The 26,162-nt window shown below is 46.3% G+C and overlaps 2 protein-coding genes across 2 annotated transcripts in view; both read left to right on the top strand.

Moving 5' to 3' along the window:
- The window catches only part of LOC132570176 (phosphatidylinositol 3-kinase catalytic subunit type 3-like), a 181,059-nt gene extending 175,301 nt beyond the window's left edge, over positions 1-5,758 (top strand). The window contains exons 22-23 of the mRNA XM_060236610.1: positions 3,411-3,596; positions 5,600-5,758. Of these exons, the coding sequence (XP_060092593.1) occupies positions 3,411-3,596; positions 5,600-5,758 (345 nt within the window). The remainder of the gene's footprint in view (positions 1-3,410; positions 3,597-5,599) is intronic.
- Positions 5,759-9,477: 3,719 nt separating this feature from the next.
- Positions 9,478-26,162, top strand: part of LOC132569801 (phosphatidylinositol 3-kinase catalytic subunit type 3) — a 142,089-nt gene continuing 125,404 nt past the window's right edge. The window contains exons 1-4 of the mRNA XM_060236222.1: positions 9,478-9,557; positions 17,469-17,574; positions 19,480-19,596; positions 21,370-21,501. Coding sequence (XP_060092205.1) covers positions 17,530-17,574; positions 19,480-19,596; positions 21,370-21,501 — 294 coding nt within the window. The 5' untranslated portion in view covers positions 9,478-9,557; positions 17,469-17,529. The remainder of the gene's footprint in view (positions 9,558-17,468; positions 17,575-19,479; positions 19,597-21,369; positions 21,502-26,162) is intronic.

Genomic DNA, 26,162 nt, shown 5'->3' with positions numbered 1-26,162 from the left:
CTAGAGATGTCACTGTTTCTTTGTTTTGTATTAGATCTTCATTTAACCTCCACCTTCTGGTTTTTTTAATCGACTTTGTTGACCACATTAATGGGTTGTGGTCTGCTCTTACTTTAGGAAGAATCTCTATTTTTTTTTTAGTTATAAGTCCTAAGTCTTTTGTACACCATATCATATCAATTCTTGAAAAAGTGTTATGTCTTGCTGAGAAAAAGGTATAGTCCCGTACCTCAGAGTTGAGCTTCCTCCATAAATCCTCCTGAAATGTACGGTCTCTTTAAACTGAAGAATTTTTAGGCAATTCTGTGAATTATTTTCTCCTGTGAAATTATTGTCCTTTTCTACTGTTATTTTCTACCGGCTATTAGCCACAGTGTGTGTGTATGTATAAAATTTTTTGCCACTGTGTGACACAGAGTGTTGGACTGGATGGGCCATTGGCCTGATCCAACATGGCTTCTCTTATGTACTGCTTTGGACTCTTCAGTGACCCCCCCCCAGCAGAATAGCAGAACTTTCCTCTGAGGTACAAGCATGGAATTGCCTAGAAACCTTTCAGTTTTAAAGTTTCAGTTTAAAGGGACAGTACATTTTGGTGTACCACAGGCCGACGGAAGCTATTTGTCACGGGCTTTTTATTTTTTTCCAATGTAAATTTCATTAAAATTTTTACCATAAAAACATAAAAAATAACAACAACATACATACAGCCAATCTAATCACTATACTAGTTAGGTTTTAAATTAATGTTTTCTGTATAACCTTTTAAAATAGATTTGTACAAATTGGAATGAATTAATCAATGTCACATATTAATTTATTAATTTCAAGGAATGAAATAGGGTCTGTAATTTAATCAACTGGAGGGAAATCAAATACTGTGTTTTTTTTTAAAAAAAAGATGACTTACAAGTGTTATAATAGATAATGTGGTTTTTGCCTCTTTCTAAATATTTCTATATATTTGTAGTTGTTATGTTATGCTATAGTATAATGATATTTAGAAGCCACAAAAGAGGATAAAGATGGGGCCAATTATTAACAAGTTAGTATTGTTACTAAATATGTTATATTTGTGGTTATGTGACGTATCATAATATTAAGAGCCTGGTTTTTGTATGCCTGTGGGGGGGATGCTTGGGAAGTTTCAGTTGTTCTGATTGCAAAGTTGAATAACATAGTTCCCCTAAAAAGGTGTTCTCAGTTTCGCTCTAAGGGAGTACCCAGAGTATTTCTAAGTACTTAAGGTACTAACACAAATAGTATATCACAGAATCTCAAATTCGCCTCTTGGAATTGCAGAGGTTTTAAAAACCCTATTAAACGCAAACGGATTGCCAACTATCTTGAAAAGCGGACACTCAATATAGTTTGCCTTCAGGAAACGCACTTAAAGGCCACAGCTCCTAATTTTCTTAATTCACGTTGGGTCACGGGCTTTTTAAAGCTCTACTCCTTGCATTGCTTACTGTGCGAAAGGGTTGTTATATAACTTACACTAAAATAATATGTGCATCGTTTGAAATATTGTTTATTTCTGTGAATATTTTGATTGTTGCACTGTCTGTACACCGAAACTGTCATTGTGATATATCTTGGCTACGGTTTTTAAGTGGAGGCTCACATTGCTGCCCAAAGACTGTGGGGTTGTATCCTTTCCACCCTGAAATCTGGAGCAGGGCCAATTCACACAAAGTTGCCTTAGAATGAAGCAGATTTCTGGCCCGTCAAGGTCAGTCTTGTCTACTCAGACTGGCAGCCGCTCTCCAGGGTCTCAGGCAGAGGTCTTCCCCATCACCTACTAGCTGACCAGTATTCCCTCTAAGCCAGGGGTTTCAAACTCATTTGTTAGGAGGGATGGATCTGACATAATTGAGATTTTGTTGGGCCGGGCCATGGGTGTCATGGTAATGCCAGGTAGTGAAGTAAACTTTATAAACGACGCAGACAAACACAATTAATTCTATTAAACATACAATAGAACATGCTTGAAACATTAGCACTCCTGCAATATTTTGTTTATTTAACAGTCTCTGATAACTGACAATTCTTGCTCTGAGGAGCCTCAGCAATAGAATAAAGAGAGGCTCGTCTCAGTAGTTCTGATGTGCGATTGAGAGAGCCAGGCAAAGCAAGCTCTCTCTCCCCTCTTCCTCTCTAAAGGAGAAGCCTCAGCCAACAGAGAAAATAGAGGCTTTATTCCATAGCACCTGTGCGATTGAGCAAGCCTGGCAAAGCAAGCTGTGATCTAGAAGGAAGCAAGAGATGACAGCCAGTTGCTCGGGGCCCTGATAGGAGCCCTCCGGGGGCCTGCATGTTTGAAACCCCTGCTCTAAGTGGAGTTAATGTGAGCTAGCTCACAGTTCTTTAGCCTCCAGCTCACACATTGTTGCTTTAGCTCAAGAAAAATGTCCCCAGAGCAAACTAATTTATGCAGCCGCTCACCACTTTGAGATTCCACTTTGAGAGCCAGAAGTTCTCAAAGTGGAATTTTTGCTCATAAGACTCCATAGCTTGCTTGCTTGCTTACTTACTTACTTACTTACTTATTTATTTATTTATTAATTACTTTCCATTTATATCCCGCCCTCTCCGCAAGCGGACTCAGGGCGGCTTACAACATCATAAAATACAATCAATCCATAAAACATATAAAACCATAATTTACATATATCAACTTTAAAACCATTCTATGGAGCTTACAGGGAGTATTGTAGCTGACCCTTTTAAGTGGAGATATCAGGATTGGATTTTGGACCTTCTGCATTTCAAGCAGATGTTCTACCAAGGAGCCATTGAGATCTTTCCCGTCACCTTCTGCCAAATCGTTTTAACTGGAGACGCCAGGGATTGAACCTGGGACCTTCTGCATTCCAAGCAGAGGCTCTACTACTGAGCCACTGAGATCTTTCCCGTCACCTTCTGCCAAATCCTTTTAACTGGAGATGCCGGGGATTGAACCTGGGACCTTCTGCATTCCAAGCAGAGGCTCTACTACTGAGCCACTGAGGTCTTTCCCATCACCTCCTGCCTGGTCCTTTTAACTGGAGATGCCGGGGATTGAACCTGGGACCTTCTGCATGCCAAGCAGATGCTCTAGTGATGAGCCACTGAGGTCTTTCCCTTCACCTCCTGCCTGGTCCTTTTAACTGGAGATGCCGGGGATTGAACCTGGGACCTTCTGCATTCCAAGCAGATTCTCTAGTGATGAGCCACTGAGGTCTCTCCCATCACCTCCTGCCTGGTCCTTTTAGCCCCTCCCTGAACTAAAGAAGAGCATTTGGATGTGCAGATAAGAAGCTTGAGTTATTTTCGCCCCTGCTACGGAATCTCCTGCGGTGCCCTGGTTTGAAGGTACCTATTCAGAACTAAATTAGTAGGAAAAAAAACGTTTTTATGTTTTGTTTTAGGCTTTGACGAAATTTTTGAAATGTGTCAACTGGCACCTCCCGCAAGAAGCCAAGCAAGCCCTGGAACTTCTGGGCAAGTGGAAGCCGATGGACGTGGAAGACGGTTTGGAGCTCCTGTCTTCTCAGTTTACCAACCCGACAGTGCGCCGTTACGCCGTCGCCAGATTGCAGCAGGCTGACGACGAGGTGTGGAAATGGCTGTGTACGATTCTGGTCACCACAACTCAAAAAAAAATATTATAGCATTGGAAGAAGTGCGGAAAAGGGCAGCTAGAATGATTCAACGATTGAAACCCTTTCCCTATGAAGAAAGGTTATAACGCTTGGGGCTCTTTAGCTTGGAGAAACGTAGACTGAGGGGTGACGTGATAGAGGTTTACAAGATTATGCATGGGACAAAGAAGGTAGAGAAAGAAGTACTTTTCTCCCTTTCTCACAGTACAAGAACTCGTGGGCATTCAATGAAATTGCTGAGCAGTCAGGTTAGAACGGATAAAAGGAAGTACTTTTTCGCCCAAAGGTTGATTAACACATGGAATTCACTGCCACAGGAGGTGGTGGTGGCTACAAGCATAGCCAGCTTCAAGAGGGGATTGGATAAACATATGGAGCAGAGGTCCATCAGTGGCTATTTGTCACAAGGTATACATGGAACTCTCTGTCTGGGGCAGTGATGCTTTGTATTCTTCGGGCTTGGGGGGAAACAGTGGGATGGCTTCTAGTGTTCTGGCCCTACTTATGGACCTCCTGATGGCACCAGGTTTTTTTGGCCACTGTGTGACACAGAGTGTTGGACTGGATGGGCCATTGGTCTGATCCAACATGGCTTCTCTTATGTTCTTATGTGACACAGAGTGTTGGACTGGATGGGCCACTGGCCTGATCCAACAGGGCTTCTCTTATGTTCTTATGTGACACAGAGTGTTGGACTGGATGGGCCATTGGTCTGATCCAACATGGCTTCTCTTATGTTCTTATGTGACACAGAGTGTTGGACTGGATGGGCCATTGGCCTGATCCAACAGGGCTTCTCTTATGTGACACAGAGTATTGGACTGGATGGGCCATTGGCCTGATCCAACAGGGCTTCTCTTATGTTCTTATGTGACACAGAGTGTTGGACTGGATGGGCCATTGGCCTGATCCAACAGGGCTTCTCTTATGTGACACAGAGTGTTGGACTGGATGGGCCATTGGCCTGATCCAACAGGGCTTCTCTTATGTTCTTATGTGACACAGAGTGTTGGACTGGATGGGCCATTGGCCTGATCCAACATGGCTTCTCTTATGTTCTTATGTGACACAGAGTGTTGGACTGGATGGGCCATTGGCCTGATCCAACAGGGCTTCTCTTATGTTCTTATGTGACACAGAGTGTTGGACTGGATGGGCCATTGGCCTGATCCAACAGGGCTTCTCTTATGTTCTTATGTGACACAGAGTGTTGGACTGGATGGGCCATTGGCCTGATCCAACAGGGCTTCTCTTATGTTCTTATGTGACACAGAGTGTTGGACTGGATGGGCCATTGGCCTGATCCAGCATGGCTTCTCTTATGTTCTTGGTTTGCCTTCAGAGCTTTTTCGACCTCTGAATTCCTGCTGGGTTTCAAGTGCACATCTTGATAGATCATTGGGGTGGGGTTGTATGGATCTCTGGCCAGGAGCTCCAGAGTTTGCAGAAACCCCAAGGAAACAGTATGTAAGATCCAAGTTTGCTCACAAGGAAGCTTTTCCATTGTTTTTCATGATGAAACAGGCAGGGGTGGAAACAGGCATCATGATGAAACAGGCAGGGGTGGAATTCTAGCAGGAGCTCCTTTGCATATTAGGCCACACACCCCTGATGTAGCCAAACCTCCAATAGCTTACAGAAAAGGGCCTTGTAAGCTCTTGGAGAATTGGCTACATCAGTGGTGTGTGGCCTAATATGCAAAGGAGCTCCTGCTAGAATTCCACCCCTGGAAATAGTGTCCCATTGAGGTCTGAGGACAGTGTAGAGCCCCATTACATAGTCCTTTTCCCACCATCTCTGGGAACGTCCCTTGTCATCACTGCTTGTGCTTCCTTTCCAGTTCCTGCCCCACATCTCATAACTACTGTCCTCTTGATAAACTGGTTTGACTTCCTGCTTTCCTAGGACTTCTGGAGAGTTAACCCACTGTCCTTCTCATTTTTGCTTCTTCCAAGGACCTTCTGATGTATCTGCTACAGCTCGTCCAGGCGCTGAAATATGAAAACTTTGATGACATCAAGAACGGGTTGGAACCCACGAAGAAGGACAGCCAGGGTCCCATGTCAGAAAGCATGGCAACATCTGGCACAACAGCGTCAGAAATAGACAGGTAGATAAGCTCTAAAAAGACAAACACGGCTACTCTCTGGAACTAATTCTGATCTATGAATCACATAAGAATGTAAGAGGAGTTATGTTGGATCAGGCCAATGGCTCATCCAGTCCAACTCCCTGTGTTACAAAGTGGCCAAAGCTCAGGTACCATCAGGAGGTCAATAAGTGGGGCCAGTGCTCCAGAAGTCCTCCCTCTGTTTCCCCCCGAGCACTGAGAATACAGAGCAAACATCTCTGCCCCAGCAGAGTATTCCATCTATAAAGGTAAAGGTGCAAGCACCAGTCGTTCTGTTGTTTTATTGTGCAAGCACCAGTCGTTTCCGACTCTGGGGTGACGTCACATCATTATGCTTTAACAGTAGACTTTTTATGGGTTTGGCATTGCCTTCCCCAGTCATCTACACTTCCCGCCCACCCCCAGCAAGCTGGGCACATATTTTACTGACCTCAGAAGGATGGAAGGCTGAGTCAACTTTGAGCCGGCTACCTGAACCCAGCTTCCACCAGGATTGAACTCAGGGTATGAGCAGAGCTTGGACTGCGATACTATAGCTTTACCACTCTGCGCCACGAGGCTCCTAATATACCTTGTGGCTAATAGCTACTGATGGACCTCTGCTCCAAATATTTGTTTGTTTATTCCTGTTGATTTATACCCTGCCCCTCCTGCGAATGGCTCAGGGCGGCTTCCAACATAATACATTAAAATCATACAATAAAACAATTAAAATCATAACTCTTAATCCCCTCTTGAAGCAGTGAATTCCACATGTTAATTATTCTTTGGGTGAAGGGACGGTGGAGGGACGGTGGCTCAGTGGTAGAGCATCAGCTTGGTAAGCAGAAGGTCCCAGGTTCAATCCCTGGCATCTCCAAAAAAGGGTCCAGGCAAATAGGTGTGAAAGACCTCAGCTTGAGACCCGGAGAGCCGCTGCCAGTCTGAGTAGACAATAGTGACTTTGATGGACCAAGGGTCTGATTCAGTAGAAGGCATCTTCATATGCAGGAGGGACGGTGGCTCAGTGGTACAGCATCTGCTTGGGAAGCAGAAGGACCCAGGTTCAATCCCTGGCATCTCCAAAAAAAGGGTCCAGGCAAATAGGTGTGAAAAACCTCAGCTTGAGACCCTGGAGAGCCGCTGCCAGTCTGATTCAGTATAAGGCAGCTTCATATGTTCATATATATGAAGAAGGAATTTTCATTTATCTCTTCTAAGCTTGCTGCTCATGAATTTCATTGAGTGCCCCTGAGTTCTTGTGAGAAAGGGAAAAAAGGACTTCTCTCTCTATCCCATTGTATTACCCATGGTTCTAGAGATTCCTATAAGCGATAAATTGTGGCCAAAGGAATGCAACTTTAACAATGATAACCGTGAAAATATCCCTCACCCATCCAGTGAGCTTTATAAGGAGAAAGAAAGCAGTCTGTCCAGGAAACTTGGCTGGAGTGCAGGGTTTCTCTGCAGCTTCCACACAGCTTAGAAGTTTGCCCTCCCTTGCTGAGGCCTCTTCACTCCCGAGCTGTCTTCTGTGCTTGAAGCCGTTCTCCCTCTACCGTCCAAAGCCACTGTCTTCCAAAACTGCCCTTGAAGCTACCACCGAAGCCACCACTGCCCCTTCTCCAGAGTTGCCTGCTTCTTATCTACACAGCTCTCCATCCCAGGTGTTCTCCATTTACAATGCTGTGTAGGATTTAACCCCCTGCTGCCCTGGGACTGCCATTCACATGCAGAAGGGCTGTACAGCTCACTACTTATCTCCTCATATAATTTCCACTGCACCCATGTATAATTTTGTAAACCTCTATCGTGTCGCCCCTCAATCTCTTGGTCCCTTACCCTAGAAATCGCATTTGGAAAACTTTGTTATGTTCTCCAGTTCTCAGATTATCACCAGTCCGCTTCCCCTTGTGTCTTCTCCGCTTCCTCAGCAAAAACCAAGGAGCCAGCAGAAAGTGAAAACCTGGAAGTAAGTAAAGCCCTGAAAAAAAGTGTCTTGGTTAAGTGAAACTGCTTAGGGAAGGGGTGGCCAAACTGCGGCTTGGGAACTACATGTGGGTTTTTCACATGTATTGGGTGGCTCTTGAAACTCCCACTGTCCCTTCAGCCAACTTGGAGAAGGCATCTGTCTCTTGAAATCACTTTTCCAAGTCAAACCAGGTGCGACTTGGAGAATGCTTTTAAAGTTATTTCACTTCCTTCCTTCCTTCCTTCCTTCCTTCCTTCCTTCCTTCCTTCCTTCCTTCCTTCCTTCCTTCCTTCCTTCCTTCCTTCCTTCCTTCCTTCCTTCCTTCCTTCCTTCCTTCCTCCTTCCTCCTCCCTCCTCCCTCCCTTCCTTCCCTTCCTTCCCTCCCTTCCCTTCCCTTCCCTCCCTCTCTCCCCCCTCCCTCTCTCCCCCTCCCTCTCTCTCCCTCCCTCCCTCCCTCCCTTCCTTCCTTCCTTCCTTCTTCCTTCCTTCCTTCCATCCTTCCTTCCTTCCTTCCTTCCTTCCTTCCTTCCTTCCTTCCTTCTTCCCTCCCTCCCTCCTCCCTCCCTTCCTCCCTCCCTTCCTTCCCTCCCTTCCCTTCCCTCCCCTCTCTCCCCTCCCTCCCTCTCTCCCCCTCCCTCCCTCTCCCTCCCTCCCTCCCTCCTTTCCTTCCTTCCTTCCTTCCTTCCTTCCTTCCTTCCTTCCTTCCTTCCTTCCTTCCTTCCTTCCTTCCTTCCTTCCTTCCTTCCTTCCTTCCTTCCTCCCTCCCTCCCTCCCTCCCTCCCTCCCTCCCTCCCTCTCGTGGTTCTCAAACATCTGACTTTTGTTATATGTTGCTCTTATACATGCGCACACACACAGGGGTGGAATTCTAGCAGGAGCTGCTTTGCATATTAGGCCACACACGCCTGAGGTAGCCAATCCTCCAAGAGCTTACCAAAAAGAGCCCTGTAAGCTCTTGAGGATTGGTTACATCAGCGGTGTGTGGCCTAATATGCAAAGCCCTGATGCGGACTAATATGCAAAGAAGTTACTGCTAGAATTCCACTCCTGGATATATATGTATGTGTGTGTATACATATATACATACGCACACACACACACAGATGTCTGGTTAAACAGCCGAGCCCAGGTTCTCACAATTAATCAATTACCTCATTCTTGCACCTGGCCTTGAAAGAGATAAGGATGTTATCTGTGGGAAGTCCCAAATCACAAACACCTGTGAGCCCAAGTCAGCTCTCTCATAATCCCATTAGAAGAAGAAGATGATGATAATTGGATTTATACCCTGCCCTTCACTCTGAATCTGAGTCTCAGAGCAGCTTATCTCCTTTACCTTCCTCCCCCACAACAGACACCCTGTGAGGTAGGTGGGGCTGAGAGAGCTCTGACAGAAGCTGCCCTTTCAAGGACAACTCTTACAATAGCTATGGCTGACCCAAAGCCATTCCAGCAGCTGCAAGTGGAGGAGTGGGGAATCAAACCCGGTTCTCTCAGATAAGAGTCCACGCACTTAACCTCTACACCAAACTGGCTCTCGCCTAAGGGTAATTAGGGTGCTTTGCCCCACTTGTGGGGGATGGGCTCTGGCAGAGACAACCAACACTTGGACATCAGTTGTTCAAGATGGCTACAGTTTTTTGAGGGTGGGGATCATGTTGACACATACTTGGTCCCTTCTGTTCATTTGCTCCAATAGTCAAAGGTGTCTCTTCTTCCACAACAAATAACTCTTTATTTATTTATTTTAAATTCACTCTTAGCAAGACCTTTGCACATTTCTGATCTCCCGAGCTTGCAAGAATTCCACGCTGGCAAACTACTTATATTGGTAAGTCCAATTCAGGCTCAGCGAATATCCAGTTGTACGGACTAGCAAGAACGAGATGAGAAGGGATGAGAAATGAAGAATTGAGGCTTATCTCCAGGTTGGGAAACTCCTGGAGATTTGGGGGTGGAGCCTAGAGAGGACGGGAACCTCAGTGGGACACAAGGCCACAGAGTCCACCCTCCAAAGCATCTATTTCCTCCAGGGGAACCAATCTCTGTAGTCTGCAGATGAGCTGTAATTCTTGGGGATCCCCAGGTCTCACCTGGAGCCTGGCATCCTGGCTTCTGCTCCATTGAGAGATGTAGAGGCTCATGTCCCAAGTGCAAAGTGGAAGAAGAAGAATTGCAGATTTATACCCCGCCCTTCTCTCTGAATCAGAGACTCAGAGCGGCTTACAATCTCCTTTATCTCCTCCCACAACAGACACCCTGTGAGGTGGGTGGGGCTGAGAGAGCTCTCCCGGAGGCTTCCCTTTCGAGGACAACTCCTGCGATAGCTATGTCTGACCCAAGGCCATTCCAGCAGGTGCAAGTGGAGGAGTGGGGAATCAAACCCCACACTTAACCACTTAACCACTGCACACTTAACCACTACACCAAACTGGCTTTGGAAGAAGGACGGAGTGGAAAGAGTTGAGTCATCAGTGACTTGTTGGAAGGAAATTCTTCTGTTTCTTAATTTTTTTAAAACATTAAGTTTATAGTAAAATGAAAGGAAAAGGGGAAGTGAAGGGAAAAGGGAAAGAGATTATGGAAAAAAATAAGAAAGAAGAAGACGACTGCAGATTTATACCCCGCCCTTCTCTCTGAATCAGAGTCTCAGAGTGGCTTACAATGTCCTGTATCTTCTCCCCCCACAACAGACACCCTGTGAGGTGGGTGGGACTGAGAGGGCTCTCACAGCAGCTGCCCTTTCAAGGACAGAGGCTCAGAGCGGCCTACAATCTCCTTTCCCTTCCTCCCCCATAACAGACACTCTGTGAGGTGGGTGGGGCTGGAGAGGGCTCTCACAGCAGCTGCCCTTTCAAAGACAACCTCTGCCAGAGCTATGGCTGACCCAAGGCCATTCCAGCAGGTGGATGTGGAGGAGTGGGGAATCAAACCCGGTTCTCCCAGATAAGAGTCTGCACACTTCACCACTACACCAAACTCTGAAAGATATTACATTCTGCGTATCATACTACAGAGAATAGACAGGGATTCAAGGTATTGTAAACTGCATCAAGATAATGAACAGACACTGTAAGGTTTCGCTTACACAGTTCTGTGTCTATGACCCTCATTACAACAATACTTTAAAATTGCAAGAAAATAAACACCTATTTTCATCACATATCAAGTACCGCAAGTATTCAAACTGAAGCTTTAAGCCAAGCATGAAAAAAGGTTCCCAATATCTTCTAATTCCTGATAGCAGAGCAGAGATCCATCTAGTTCTATGTTTTACCATAGTAGAGAGCCAGTTTGGTGTAGTGGTTACGTGTGCCGACTCTTATCTGGGAGCACCGGGTTTGATTCCCCACTACTCCGCTTGCAGCTGCTGGAATGACCTTGGGTCAGCCATAGCTCTGGCAGAGGTTGTCCTTGAAAGAGCAGCTGCTTTGAGAGCCCTCTCCAGCCCCACCCACCTCACAGGGTGTTTGTTGTGGGGCAGGAAGGTAAAGAAGATTGTGAGCCATTCTGAGACTCTTTGGAGTGGAGGGCGGGATATAAATCCAATATTTTCATCTTCTTCTACCATCTCCCACAGTGACCACCTAGAAAAGCCACAAGCAGACGGTGAGGTAAACATACTCTTCGTTGCCTGAGGTTACATACAAATTAGCAAAATTTGGCTGGCTTATCTCAAGAATAAGAAAAGCTCTATAGCTCAGACAGGAAATGACTAAACACCTTTAGTTAATGTGTTTGCTGTTTTGTTATATTTGTATTTTACAACGGTATTTTATGCTTTCTTTATCTATGATTCTATGGTCATTCAGTTTTAAGTTTGTATGCTTTTACCACTTTAAATAAAGGTCCAAGCACCAGTCGTTTCCGACTCTGTGTTGACATCGCATCACGTTTTTACGGCAGACTTTTTTTTTTTTTATGGGGTGGTTTGCCATTGCCTTCCCCAGTCATCTACGCTTTCCCCCCAACAAGCTGAATCCTCATTTTACCGACCTCGGAAGGATGGAAGGCTGAGTCAACCTTGAGCTGGCTACCTGAACTCAGCTTCCGCCAGGATTGAAGTCAGGTTGTGAGCAGGGAGCTCAGACTGCAGTACTGTAACTTTACCACTCTGCACCACAGGGCTTTGTAAAAAGAGAGCCCCTTGGCACAGAGTGACAAAGCTGCAGTACTGTAGTCCTAAGCTCTGCTCACAACCTGAGTTCGATCCTGGCGGAAGGTGGGTTTTGGTAGCTGGCTTGTGGTTGACTCAGCCTCCCATCCTTCTGAGGTCGGTAAAATAAGGACCCAGCTTGCTGGAGGGAAAGCGTAGATGACTGCGGAAACCACCCTGTAAAAAGTCTGCCGTGAAAAGGTTGCGAAAGCAACGTCACCCCAAAGTCAGAAACGACTGGTGCTTGCGCAGGGGACTACCTTTACCTTTTTACCACTTTTAATGCCAGCTTAGGCTGTGAATAAGCTTAAAGTACTCTTCGTTGCAGCACCCAATGATGGTATTTAGGGATACACTGCCCCTGAATTTGGAAGTTTCACTTTGCCAGACAAATAGTGGTTAAATAGACCTTGTCTCTATGTAGCTCTTTTAAAGCTTTGTAAACTTCAAAGAGCTAGTCGTGGTTAGGATATTGGGCAAGTCCTGGGAAGATTGAATTTGTAACGTATACTGCTGTGAAATTCTCTGGCTGGTTTTGGGCTAGATGAGGGGTGACCCAACTGCTTGATGTAAGAGCCACAAAAAATAAATGTCAGATGTTTGAGAGCTGCAAGACACGAGCATCAGATGTGGGAGGGAGGGAGGCAGGCAGGCAGGCAAGTAGATGGGGAGGGAGAGAGAGGTGGAAAGGAAGCAACCTTTAATTTTAAATGTAATCTCCTGGCTGGCTTGACTTGGAGAAGTGATTTAAAGAAACCAATGCCTTCTCCAAGTTGGCTGATGGGGGGCTTCAAGAGCCACACAATGTGTGTGAAAGAGCAACAAGTGATTCCTGAGCGGCATATTGGCTTGTTGCTAGGGGGAAAAAAACGGTGGCTGCATGAGCCATGCTGACTTGAGCAGTATATAAATCGTAAGTATCGTAAAAAGTTCAGCTTTCTGCGCAAAAGGAGCAAAATCCAGTGATGCTTTTCCTTTGGTTTTGGTTCCTTGAAGTATATTGGATTCTGCACACCGGGCACAGGTTCTTATCTCCATAAAAAAGATCCTTAAACCAGACCCTTCTGCTATCTTCAAGCCCTTTTCTTTGTCACTTTTGGACACCAGATTGTCCAAGTTATTACTACTAAATATATGTATGTACATGCAAGGGTGGAATTCTAGCAGGAGCTCCTTTGCATTTTAGACCACACCCTCCTGATGTAACCAATCCTCCTGGAGCTTACAAAAAAGAGCCTTGTAAACTTTTGGAGGATTGGCTACATCGAGGGGTGTGTAGCCTAATAGGCAAAGGAGTTCCTGCTAGAATTCCACTCCTGTATATATGGTTGCTAGCTCTGGATTGGGAAATACCTAGAGATTTTGGGGGCTGGGGTTTGGGGAGAACAAGGACTTCAGTGGGGTATAATGCCATAAAGTTCGCCTTCCAGAGGGGCCATTTTCTTCAGGTGAACCGATTTCTGTCACACGGAGTTCAGTTGTAATCGCAGACTTCCAGCTCCCACCAGGAGATTGGCAACCCGATGTATACATTGCTTTCGTACAAGCCTTTCCCTTTTCTTGTTGCCAAAAACCTGACACGTCTTGTGTGCAGTTTAAGTGGACGTAGCTGTAAATCCTCATGTCCAACGAGATCGGTTGCAGGTTTTGGTTGACCTGCCTCAGCAGGAGTCTGAAATAACCAAAGGTTGGGGGGAAAGGAAAGAACAGTAATCCTTGCAAACATGCTATTCCATTTATAACACAGCAGGCGGGAGACGAGCAGTTCCCTCGTCTGCTGCAGAAACGGAATTTGAAGTTCTCTTGGCCAAAGGAACCCTTGGACAATACTCCCTCTAAGTGTGGAGTCTTGTGAGCAAAAATTCTACTTTGTGAGCCACTGGCATTAAAGTTGGGAGCTGCTGCATAAATGAGTTTGCTTTGGGGCCATTTTTCCTCAGCAAAGACAAAAATGTGTGAGCTGGCAACCATTTTGTAGTTACACCCAACATGCCATTATCAGAATTCCAAAGGGTTCCCTCAAGCTCAAAAAGGATGGAGACCCCCCCCCCATATGGCTTTTTTTTTTTTGTAGCAGGAACTGCAAGCTCCAGGAGGATTGGCTACATCAGGAGGGTGTGGCCTAATATGCAAAGGAGGTCCTGCTAGAATTCCTTACAGGGCTCTTCGTACAGGGCCTGCTGTAAGCTCCAGGAGGATTGGCTACATCAGGAGGGTGTGGCCTAATATGCAAAGGAGGTCCTGCTAGAATTCCTTACAGGGCTCTTCGTACAGGGCCTGCTGTAAGCTCCAGGAGGATTGGCTACATCAGGAGGGTGTGGCCTAATATGCAAAGGAGGTCCTGCTAGAATTCCTTACAGGGCTCTTCTCACAGGGCCTACTGTGAGCTCCAGGAGGATTGGCTACATCAGGAGGGTGTGGCCTAATATGCAAAGGAGGTCCTGCTAGAATTCCTTACAGGGCTCTTCATACAGGGCCTGCTATCAGCTCCAGGAGGACTGGCTACATCAGGGGTGTGTGGCCTAATATGCAAAGGAGGTCCTGCTAGAATTCCTTACAGGGCTCTTCTCACAGGGCCTACTGTAAGCTCCAGGAGGATTGGCTACATCAGGGGTGTGTGGCCTAATAGGCAAAGGAGGTCCTGCTAGAATTCCTTACAGGGCTCTTCTCACAGGGCCTGCTGTAAGCTCCAGGAGGATTGGCTACATCAAGAAGATGAAGAAGATATTGGATTTATATCCCGCCCTCCACTCCGAAGAGTCTCAGAGCGGCTCACAATCTCCTTTACCTTCCTCCCTCACAACAAACACCCTGTGAGGTGGGTGGGGCTGGAGAGGGCTCTCACAGCAGCTGCCCTTTCAAGGACAACCTCTGCCAGAGTTATGGCTGACCCAAGGCCATTCCAGCAGGTGCAAGTGGAGGAGTGGGGAATCAAACCCAGTTCTCCCAGATAAGAGTCCAGACACTTAACCACTACACCAAACTGGCTCTCCTTACAGGGCTCTTCATACAGGGCCTGCTATCAGCTCCAGGAGGACTGGCTGCATCAGGGGTGTGTGGCCTAATATGCAAAGGAGGTCCTGCTAGAATTCCTTACAGGGCTCTTAGTACAGGGCCTACTGTCAGCTCCAGGAGGATTGGCTACATCAGGAGGGTGTGGCCTAATAGGCAAAGGAGGTCCTGCTAGAATTCCTTACAGGGCTCTTCTCACAGGGCCCACTGTAAGCTCCAGGAGGATTGGCTACATCAGGGGAGTGGGGCCTAATATGCAAAGGAATTCCTTCTACAAAAAAAAAAAAAAGCCCTGCTAATATTCTGTTAAACAATTCAGTACGCTGGAACTCTGACATGGCAGTCAGAAAAGATAATAGTAGGCCCATAGGATTGCATTAGTGGAATGCCTGGAAGAATAATTTCGTCTTACTAGCACTGCAGAATCTGGACAAGGACTTGAGGGCTTGAGTCTCTTCAGACACAGCATTCCACCAATTTGGGGCTGTGATTGTCGGTTTTAAATGGTTTGGAAGAAGAAGATGATGATGTTGGATTTATATCCCGCCCTCCACTCCGAATCTCAGAGTCTCAGAGCAGCTCACAATCTCCTTTATCTTCTTCCCCCACAATAGACACCCTGTGAGGTGAGTGAGGCTGAGAAGCTCTCACGGCAGCTGCCCTTTCAAGGACAGCTGTGCTAGAGCTATGGCTGACTCAAGGCCATTCCAGTAGGTGCAAGTGGAGGAGTGGGCAATCAAACCCAGTTCTCCCAGATAAGAGTCCGCACACTTCACCACTATACCAAACTGGCTCTGGAAGAGGGGGGTAGCCATCCTCAAAGGGGGTTCTGGAGATTCCCCCAGAATTATAGCTGATCTCCAGATGACTGAGAACAGTTCTCTGAAGAAAGCGGCTCCTTTGGAGGGTGGGCTCTACGAACTTATCCCCTGCTGAGGTCCCTTAAAACCCTCCCTTTCTAGGCTCCGCCCTCCACATTTCCAGAAATTTCCCAACCCCAAGCTAGCAACCCTATTATGAAGGTGTGATTTTTGTTATGCATGTTTTCTCCCCCTAAATATATTTTATTAAGATTTTATTATACCATAAAAAGGTAAAGGTAGTCCCCCTGTGCAAGCACCAGTCGTTTCCAACTCTGGGGTGACGTTGCTTCCACAACGTTTTCACGGCAGACTTTTGACGGGGTGGTTTGCCATTGCCTTCCCCAGTCATCTACGCTTTCCCCCCCATCAAGCTGGGGACTCATTTGACCGACCTCGGAAGGATGGAAGGCTGAGTCAACCTCGAGCCGGCTACCTGAACCAGCTTCTGCTGGGATAGAACTCAGGTTGTGAGCAGAGGGCTCCGACTGCGGTACTGCAGCTTTACCACTCTGTGCCACAGGGCTTATTTATTATACCATATAGTCAAACAAATACTAATTGGAGTATAATTCCATAATATAAACCATCATGTTGTGGTTTGCATATCATAGAGTCAAATAAATATCTATTCATATACTAATATTTCCTGGTGACAACTTAAGTATACGATAACATGAGATATTATTTACAAAAATATTGTCAAAATTGAGATAAAAGCAGTATTATTCAGGGATTGCCAACATTTTTGCTCTCACTATTACCATAACTGTAAAGAAGTTACAGTTTCTGGAATTTCCTTCTGAGAAATAAGATATTCTAGAATCAGGTGCCAAATAATGAAGAAGGCAGAGTTCTCAGAATCTATATCTGTCTTAGTCATGTCCTCAAGTTTATCCATAATATAAATATGCCAAAGTTTTGAGTGCCATTGAACTCAGTTGGGAACACAGGACTGTTTCCATTTAGCTGCTGTCTAATTTACTAATCAAAGCCACCAAGTAATACACCATCTTTCAGTTTACAAAAATATATTACATGAAGATCACGTACCTGTAAGGAAGAATGTTCACACTGAAACGAGAAGCTTAATGCTGTGATTAGAGAATGTAGAATGGGGTTCCTAAATAATTGAGCCATTAAACTGAAGAAAGAATAGACACGCCATCAAAATCTAGAGAAACGTCTTTAAGAATGTGGCTACATTGAAACTACATTCCCCAGGAGTGCCCACCTTGTGAATTTCATTTCGACTATTTCCAAGTTTGGACTTATATCTATTCGTTTTGGGACGGGGGATTTTGGCCCCTTTGGGGTTTCTGTTACTTTAGAAGGTCCTAGCTCCGCCGACCTTTATTAGTATTGTATCACTTATTTTGTGTTGTACACAACTCTTGAAATACGTTTTTGCAAACTGAAAGACGGTGCATTACTTGGTGGCTTTGATCAGTCTATTAATTGCCTCTTCAGGCGGCAGCAAAAATCAATTTGGCAGCAAAAATCAAAATAGCTTTTCTTTTAGCTATGACCAATGAGAGTTACGCATGTTTTTTAATTGGTTAGCCACCTCGCTGGATCTTATGAGGGCCAGAAAGGTGGGGTATGGATGTAGTAAATTAATAAAATAATAAGGTTTCTGGCTAGTCTGTGGTGGCTCTCCAATCCGGATCTGCCACTGGTCTTTGGTGTATTGAGCTTGCGTGTTTCCTTACAGGTACGTGATTGTGGAGTGCGAGGACCAAGACACGCAACAGAGAGATCCGAGGACTCACGAAATGTACCTTAACGTCACACGGAGGTTCAGCCAAGCTCTACTAAAGGTGACACTTATTTATTACTTATTATTTTTAAAAAACGTAGTGGTTAAATGTGCTTATCTGGGAGAATGTAGTGGTTAAATGCGCTTATCTGGGAGAAGTGGGTTTGATTCCCCACTCCTCCACTTACAACTGCTGATGTGGCCTTGAGTCATCCACATGTTCTCTCAATATATCCTTCAAAACCGGTACCTGTGCTATTGTATTACACGTTCTCTCAAGGCTGTTCTGCTCAAGAACAGGTTCTCTCAGAGCTCTCTCAGCCCCACCAACCTCACAGGGTGTCTGTGGTGGGGAGGGGAAGGGAAAAGAGATTTGTAATCTGCTCTGAGACTCCTTTGGCTAGTGAAGGTATAAATCCAATCTGCTCCTCTTCCTCCTGAGAGCCAGTTTGGTGTAGCGGTTAAGTGTGCAGACTCTTATCTGGGAGAACCGGGTTTGATTCCCCACTCCTCCACTTGCACCTGCTGGAATGGCCTTGGGTCAGCCATAGCTCTGGCAGAGGTTGTCCTTGAAAGGGCAGCTGCTGTGAGAGCCCTCTCAGCCCCACCCACCTCACAGGGTGTCTGTTGTGGGGGGAGAAGATATAGGAGATTGTGAGCCGCTCTGAGACTCTGATTCAGGGAGAAGGGCAGGGTATAAATCTGCAGTCTCCTCCTCCTGATTGACCCCTCCCCAAATCCCTCAACCTTTTCTCACAGGGCTCGGTCTCCAGTCTTTAAGCTGCTGCTGGAACTTTGCCTTTGTTCGTTTCTACTGAACATATATGGACATATGAAGCTGCCTTCTACTGAATCAGACTCTCGGTCCATCAAAGTCAGTATTGTCTACTCAGACTGGCAGCGGCTCTCCAGGGTCTCAAGCTGAGGTTTTTCACACCTATTTGCCTGGACCCTTTTTTGGAGATGCCGGGGATTGAACCTGGGACCTTCTGCTTCCCAAGCAGATGCTCTACCACTGAGCCACTGTCCCTCCCCTTGAACAGTTGAGGTTTTTCATGCCTATTTGCCTGGACCCTTTTTTGGAGATGCCAGGGATTGAACCTGGGACCTTCTGCTTCCCAAGCAGATGCGCTACCACTGAGCCACTGTCCCTCCCCTTAGACATGAACATATGAAGCTGCCTTCTACTGAATCAGACCCTCGGTCCATCAAAGTCAGTATTGTCTTCTCAGACTGGCAGCAGCTCTCCTGGGTCTCAAGCTGAGGTTTTTCACACCTATTTGCCTGGACCCTTTTTTGGAGATGCCAGGGATTGAACCTGGGACCTTCTGCTTCCCAAGCAGATGCTCTACCACTGAGCCACCGTCCCTCCCCTTGAACAGCTGAGGTTTTTCACACCTATTTGCCTGGACCTTTTTTAGTTGGGGATGCCAGGGATTGAACCTGGGACCTTCTGCTTCCCAAGCAGATGCTCTACCACTGAGCCACCGTCCCTCCCCTCTGAAGAAGTGAGCAGTGACTCACAGAAGCTGCCGCAAATTTTCTAGTCCTTAAGGTGCTACTGCACCGTTGCTCTTTTTGACTGCTACAGACAAGACTTAACATGGCTTACAAACTTGATCTGTCCCAATTAAGAGTTCTAGAAACTCTCCTCACCCCCCCCCCCTCCTTCAAGTATAAATTGACCTGTGTCACACCAAGAGATGAATCGGGAATGATTGTTGTTGACGCCGTTATAAAAGAGCTTGAAAGGTCAGGCTGCAGCTCCCAGCATACAGCAATTTCTTGATTACTCTTTACTAAAAAGAAAAGGGGGTCAGGGTGGATTGAGAAACGTTCTCCACTGAGCAAGCATCAGCGCTAATGATCTGCCCTTTTGGAGAGCGATAATCACTGCCGTTGCCCGTTCTTGGCAAAACGACTACAGCAGAAGGAACTAATTTTGTCTCCCTCCATGTTTCCGCAGGGAGATAAGTCTGTCAGGGTGATGCGCTCTTCGTTGGCAGCCCAGCAGACGTTTGTGGACCGACTGGTGCATCTCATGAAAGCTGTGCAGCGGGAAAGTGGGAATCGGAAGAAGAAGGTTGTCTGTGCTCCCCTCCCCTCCCCCAATCTTTCTTGTCCATATCGAAATGTCCGAATGCAAGAATAATTCCTGCTTTTGCCAAAATGCATATGGTCTTAGTGGACCATATGCTGAACATGAGTCAACAGTGTGATGCGGTGGCTAAAAAAGGCCAATGCAGTTTTGGGCTGTATCAACAGAAGTTTAGTGTCCAGATCATGTGATGTGGTGGTATCGCTTTACTCTGCTCTGGTAAGCCCTCACCTGGAGTATTTTGTTCAGTTTTGGGCACCACATTTTAAGAAGGATATAGTCAAGATGGAATGGGTCTGGCGGGGGGGGGGGTGCGACGAAGATGGTGAGGGGTCTGGAGACCAAGTCCTATGAAGAAAGGTTGAAGGGGCTGGGCATGGTTAGCCTGGAGAGGAGATAGCTGAGAGGTGATAGGATCACCATCTTCAAGTACTTGAAGGGCTGTCCTATAGAGGATGGTGTGGAATTGCTTTCTGTGGCCCCAGAAGGTAGGACCAGAACCAATGGGTTGAAATTAAATCAAAAGAGTTTCCAGCTCAACATTAGGAAGAATGTCTTGACCACTAGAGCGGTTCCTCAGTGGAACAGGCTTCCTCGGGAGGTGGTGGGCTCTCCTTCCTTGGAGATTTTTAAACAGAGGCTAGATGGCCATCTGACAGCAATGAGGACCCTGTGAATTTAGGAGGAGGTATTTGTGAATTTCCTGCACTGTGCAGGGGATTGGACTGGATGACCCTGGAGGTGCCTTCCAACTCTATGATTTTGTAATGCCTTCTGATGCATTATTGAACTTGTGAGATAATAATTCAGTTCTTTAGACAACCTTAGTTGTCACATTTGCACCTCTTGCAACGCAGTCCTTTAATTGCCCCTCACTCTGGCTCAGTGGTAGAGCATCTGCTTGGCATGCAGAAGGTCCCAGGTTCAATCCCCAGCATCTCCAGTGAAAAGGCTTGACAGCAGATGATGGGAAAGACCTCTGCCTAAGAGAGAATCGCTGCCAGCCTGAATACACAATATTGAAAATAAGAACATAAGAGAAGCCACGTTGGATCAGGCCAATGGCCCATCCAGTCCAACACTCTGTGTCACATAAGAACATAAGAGAAGCCCTGTTGGATCAGGCCAATGGCCCATCCAGTCCAACACTCTGTGTCACATAAGAACATAAGAGAAGCCCTGTTTGATCAGGCCAGTGGCCCATCCAGTCCAACACTCTGTGTCACATAAGAACATAAGTGAAGCCATGTTGGATCAGGCAAATGGCCCATCCAGTCCAACACTCTGTGTCACATAAGAACATAAGAAAAGCCATGTTGGATCAGGCCAATGGCCCATCCAGTCCAACACTCTTGTCACACAGTGGCCAAAAAACCATCAAGAGGTCCACCAGTGGGGCCAGGACACTAGAAGCCTTCCCACTGTTGCCCTTCAGAAGCACCAAGAATACAGAGCATCACTGCCGCAGACAGAGAGTTCCATCAATACACTGTGGCTAATAGCCACTTATGGACCTCTGCTCCATATGTTGATCCAGTCCATGCTTGTAGCCTCCACCACCTCCTGAGGCAGTAAATTCTTTGTGTTAATCACTATTTGATGGGCCATGAGTCTGATTCAGTAGAAGGCAACTTTGTGTGTCCACATCCTGATCATACACTGTCCTGTCTTTTGCCTCACTGAATGAGATAAGGTTTTGTTTGTGCGTTCTTCTTTACGTGTAAATAGGGTCACTGAATCGCCCTCCTCCTTTTACAGAACGAGCGGCTTCAGGCCTTGTTGGCCGACAATGAAAAGATGAACTTGGCAGACATGGAACCCATTCCGCTGCCTCTAGAGCCACAGGTGAAGATTAAAGGAATAATCCCAGAGAAAGCCACCCTGTTCAAGGTAAGCTGCACAGCTCTGTCTTCTGGATCATGCTTCTTGTGAGTTGGGTGTTGGCTGGCTTTTGAAGACTTCGGTGGCGATTATTAGGGAAGGGAATTGAAAACAAATCAGCCAGTATCATAACGCCCCTGTATAAATTGATGGCGCGGTCTCATTTGGAGTACTGTATACAATTCATTTGGAGTACTGTGTACAATTCTGGTCACGGCACCTCAAAAAAGATATTATAGCATTGGAAAAAGTCCAGAAAAGGGCAACTAGAAAAATTAAAGGGTTGGAACACTTTCCCTATGAAGAGAGGTTAGAGTGTTTGGGGCTCTTGAGCTTGGAGAAATGACGACTGAGGAGTGACATGATAGAGTTTTACAAGATTATTCGCGGGGTTGAGAAAGAAGTACTTTTCTCCCTTGCTCACAATGCAAGAAATTCTGGGCACTCAATGAGACTGCTGAGTAGTCAGGTTCGAACGGATGAAAGGAAGTGCTTCTTCACTCAAAGGGTGATTAACACGTGGAATTCACTGCCACAGGAGGTGGTGGAGGCTACAAGCATAGCCAGCTTCAAGAGGGGATTGGATAAGCATATGGAGCAGAGGTCCATCAGTGACTATTAGCCACAGGGTATTGTTGGAACTCTCTGTCTGAGGCAGTGTTGCTCTGTATTCTTGGTGCCTGGGGGGGCAACAGTGAAAGGGCTTCTAGTGTCCTTGCCCCAATAGTCTATCTAGGCATATGTCTTGTTGGTTTGTGCTGCAATGGAAAAGGCAGGGTGGTGGTGGTGGACCGGACGACATAAACGAGACCGATAAATATCTGTGCAGACAGCCATTGATTTTTCTCCCTGTCCTTTTTATGAGGGACAAATTGCTTGCTAAACAAATTAGGGCTGTTCGAAAAGGGCATTTTAAATAGGGCTGGCTTCTTTGCTAAGTTAATGAGGGTGGACAGCTAATTGCCTTTAATGGTATCCTTTCTTTAGCGGTTTTTTTTTTTAAAGTTTCTGTGAGACGGCAAAGTCCTTTCCCTCTTTGTGTTCATTTCTAATCTTCCTTAGGCTACATCCGCGTGTTGCTGGACATTGTTGTTGTGCTGTAGCAGAGATCCCTAACCTTTTTGAGCCTGCAGGCATCTTTGAGATTCTGACACAGCCTGGTGAGAGCAGCCGCAAAATGGCTGCCGCAAAATGGCTGCCGCAAGAGGCAGAGATAGCCACAAAGTGACTCCCATGGCTTATCTTTAGTCGCATGGTAATGATTCCCTGTGGAGTAAGGGCAGCTGCTGCCAAAACTGTCAATTAAAAAATGTACACAGTCAATCATATTTCCACTGACCAACCAGAAGCCTTGCTGGGCTAAAAGCCCTACCAGTCCCCACCCACCAGGCACTGAGAAAGGTTCCTGAGGTCACCATTGCAGCCGTGAGAGCTGCAGTGGAAACCCTATATCAGGTTTGGTGTAGTGGTTAAGTGTGCGGACTCTTTATCTGGGAGAACCGGGTTTGATTCCCCATTCCTCCACTTGCACCTGCTGGCATGGCCTTGGGTCAGCCATAGCTCTGGCAGAGGTTGTCCTTGAAAGGGCAGCTGCTGTGAGAGCCCTCTCCAGCCCCACCCACCTCACAGGGTGTCTGTTGTGGGGGAGAAAGGGAAAGGAGATAGTAAGCCGCTCTGAGATGCTCAGAGTGGAGGGCAGGGTATAAATCCAATTTCTTCTCCTCCTCCTCCTTTCTTTGCCAGTTTGGTGTAGTGGTTAAGTGTGCGGACTCTTATCTAGAAGAACAGGGTTTGATTCCCCACTCCTCCACTTGCACCTGCTAGCATGGCCTTGGGTCAGCCATAGCTCTGGCAGAGGTTGTCCTTGAAAGGGCAGCTGCTGTGAGAGCCCTCTCAGCCCCACCCATCTCACAGGGTGTCTGTTGTGGGGGAGGGAGATAAAGGAGATTGTGGGCAATGATGATAAAATCTTTTCTAAGGTCCTTAACCTCAATCTAGATGATACCTTACCACCTTTTTTTTTCCTATAGGAGGCAATCTAAAGATAGCTATTCAAATTTGGCAGGCATTTTGCTTTGCCAAATTTTGTATCCAACACAATAGGGTTTGGTTGAATGGTTTGGAAAGATTTTCTCATTCGGGGGATTTTACATTCATTTCTAAGAAAGGTTGCAGTATAATTGATTATATTACTGTCGCTTTCTCACTAGAATTTTACTTAAAAGATTTCTGTAAAGGTGATCTCATTATTAGTGATCACCTTCCACTTATCTTGACCCTTCATACAGAGTCTTCCCCAGACTCTTCCCTTAATCTTTCTATGCACTTCAGGGGTGGTCAAACTTGCTTAACGTAAGAGCCGCAAAGAATAAATGTCAGCTGTTGGAGAGCTGCAAGGCATAATGATCAGATAGAAGCATAGAATCATAGTATTGGAAGGGACCTCCAGGTTCATCTAGTCCAACCCCCTGCACAATGCAGGGAACTCACAAATACCTCCCCCTAAATTCACAGGATCTTTAGTGCTGTCAGATGGCCATCGAGCCTCTGTTGAAAAACCTCCAAGGAAGGAGAGCCCACCACCTCCCAAGGAAGCCTGTTCCACCGAGGAACCACTCTAACGGTCAGGAAGTTCTTCCTAATGTTGAGCCTGAAATTCTTTTGATTTAATTTCAATCCATTGGTTTTGATCCTACCTTCTGGGGCTACGGAAAACAATTCCACACCATCCTCTATAGGACAGCCCTTCAAGTACTTGAAGATGGTGATCCTATCGCCTCTCAGCCACCTCCTCTCCAGGCTTAACATGCCAGCTCCTTCAACCTTTCCTCATAGGACTCCTCTGGACCTGTTTGAGAGTTGGGAGGGAGGGAGGGAAGGAAGGAAGGCAGGTAGGGGAGGGAGGGAGGGAGGGGGGAAGGAAGGGAGGGAGGGAAGGGAAGGGAGGGATTAGGGACACAGTTTGGCCACCCCGAACCACAATTTGGCCATGCCTGTGCTATACGAATCACTGGCAACTGGATTGGCTTGTCCATACAGCAAAACTGAGCTATCGCTATAGCACAATAACACGGTATCCTGAGATGTGCGAATGTAGTCATGAGAATATATCTGGAGGCACATTTCTGTCCGTCTTCGTCACCACACACTCTCTCTAAGCAACATTTCAGAATTTGTTCAGATGTTAGCAGTAATTGTTTTAATTATTTTTTTTTAATTATTATTGTTCATTAAAATAGATAAAGTTAGTCCCCTGTGCAAGCACCAGTCGTTTCTGACTCCGGGGTGACGTCGCATCACGACGTTTTCACAGCAGGCTTTTTTACAGGGTGGTTTGCCATTGCCTTCCCCAGTCATCTACGCTTTCCCTCCCAGCAAGCTGGGGACTCATTTGACCGACCTCGGAAAGAGAGAAGGCTGAGCCAGCTACCTGAACCCAGTTTCTGCCAGGATCAAACTCAGTTCGTGAGCAGAGAGCTTGGACTGCAGTAGTGCAGCTTTACCACTCTGCTCCATGAGTCTCCTGTTTGTAACAAGAGTTACAATAAATAAATGATATATAAACAAGGATACCAACAAGAGCCCTGTGGCGCAGAGTGGTAAAGCTGCAATACTGAAGTCGGGGCTTTCTGCTCACGACCTGAGTTCGATCCCAGAGGAAGCTGGTTCAGGGAGCCGGTTCCAGGTTAACTCAGTCTTCCATCCTTCCGAGGTCAGTAAAATGCTGGGGGGGAAAGTGTAGATGACTGGGGATGGCAATGGCAATCCACCCCGTAAAAAGTCTGCCGTAAAAACGTTGTGAAAGCAACGTCTCCCCAGAGTCGAAAACGACTGGTGCTTGCAGAGGGGACTACCTTTACCTTTTGCTGACAGGTAGTATAAGAAATGATAACTTGAAGCTTTTATAACCGATTAATTACATAACACAGTGCAGTAATGAACGCGGGAGAGGTAAATCAGGGTACATTAAATACAGCTGTAGTTCCAAGATGCAGCGGTGTGATCAGTGATCTATCAGGATAGGTTAAATAACAGAAATCAAGGTACATTAAGGCGGCAAAATGAATTTGAGCTTTCGTGTGTATGCGCGCTTCTTCACAATTGAACTTTGTTGATCTTAAAGATGCCACTGGACTCAAACTTAGTTCTGTAATAATCTTGTCACACAATTGGGATTGACTCATGGAATCATAGAGATGGAAGGAACCTGCAGGGTCATCTAGTCCAGTCCCCTGCACGATGCAGGAAACTTACAAGTACCTCCCTCCCCACACACGCATACCCAGTGACCCCGTTCCATGCTCCATAGATTCAAGTCAGTTAAAACTAATGGCTATATGTAGTGCCTCTTTTAATATGGGACTCTCATCTTAGATGATGACATGAAGATGGTGCTTTATCTCTTTGGATGGAATCCGTGACCCTTTGGCAACTATAAGTCCCAGGATCAAATCTATGTCGGTTGCTTTTTTACTCACAGATGACCAGGACTTTTTTTGTAGCAGAAATTCTAAGGAATTCTAGCAGGACCTCCTTTGGATATTAGGCCACACACCCCTGATGGAGCCAGTCCTCCTGGAGCTGACAGCAGGCCCTGTGAGAAGAGCCCTGTAAGGAATTCTAGCAGGACCTCCTTTGCCTATTAGGCCACACACCCCTGATGTAGCCAG

The sequence above is a fragment of the Heteronotia binoei genome, chromosome 4 (genome assembly GCF_032191835.1).
Source record: "Heteronotia binoei isolate CCM8104 ecotype False Entrance Well chromosome 4, APGP_CSIRO_Hbin_v1, whole genome shotgun sequence".
Lineage (NCBI taxonomy): Eukaryota > Metazoa > Chordata > Lepidosauria > Squamata > Gekkonidae > Heteronotia > Heteronotia binoei.
Note: the sequence above shows the minus strand (reverse complement) of the source record. Positions and strands in the feature narration are given on the sequence as shown.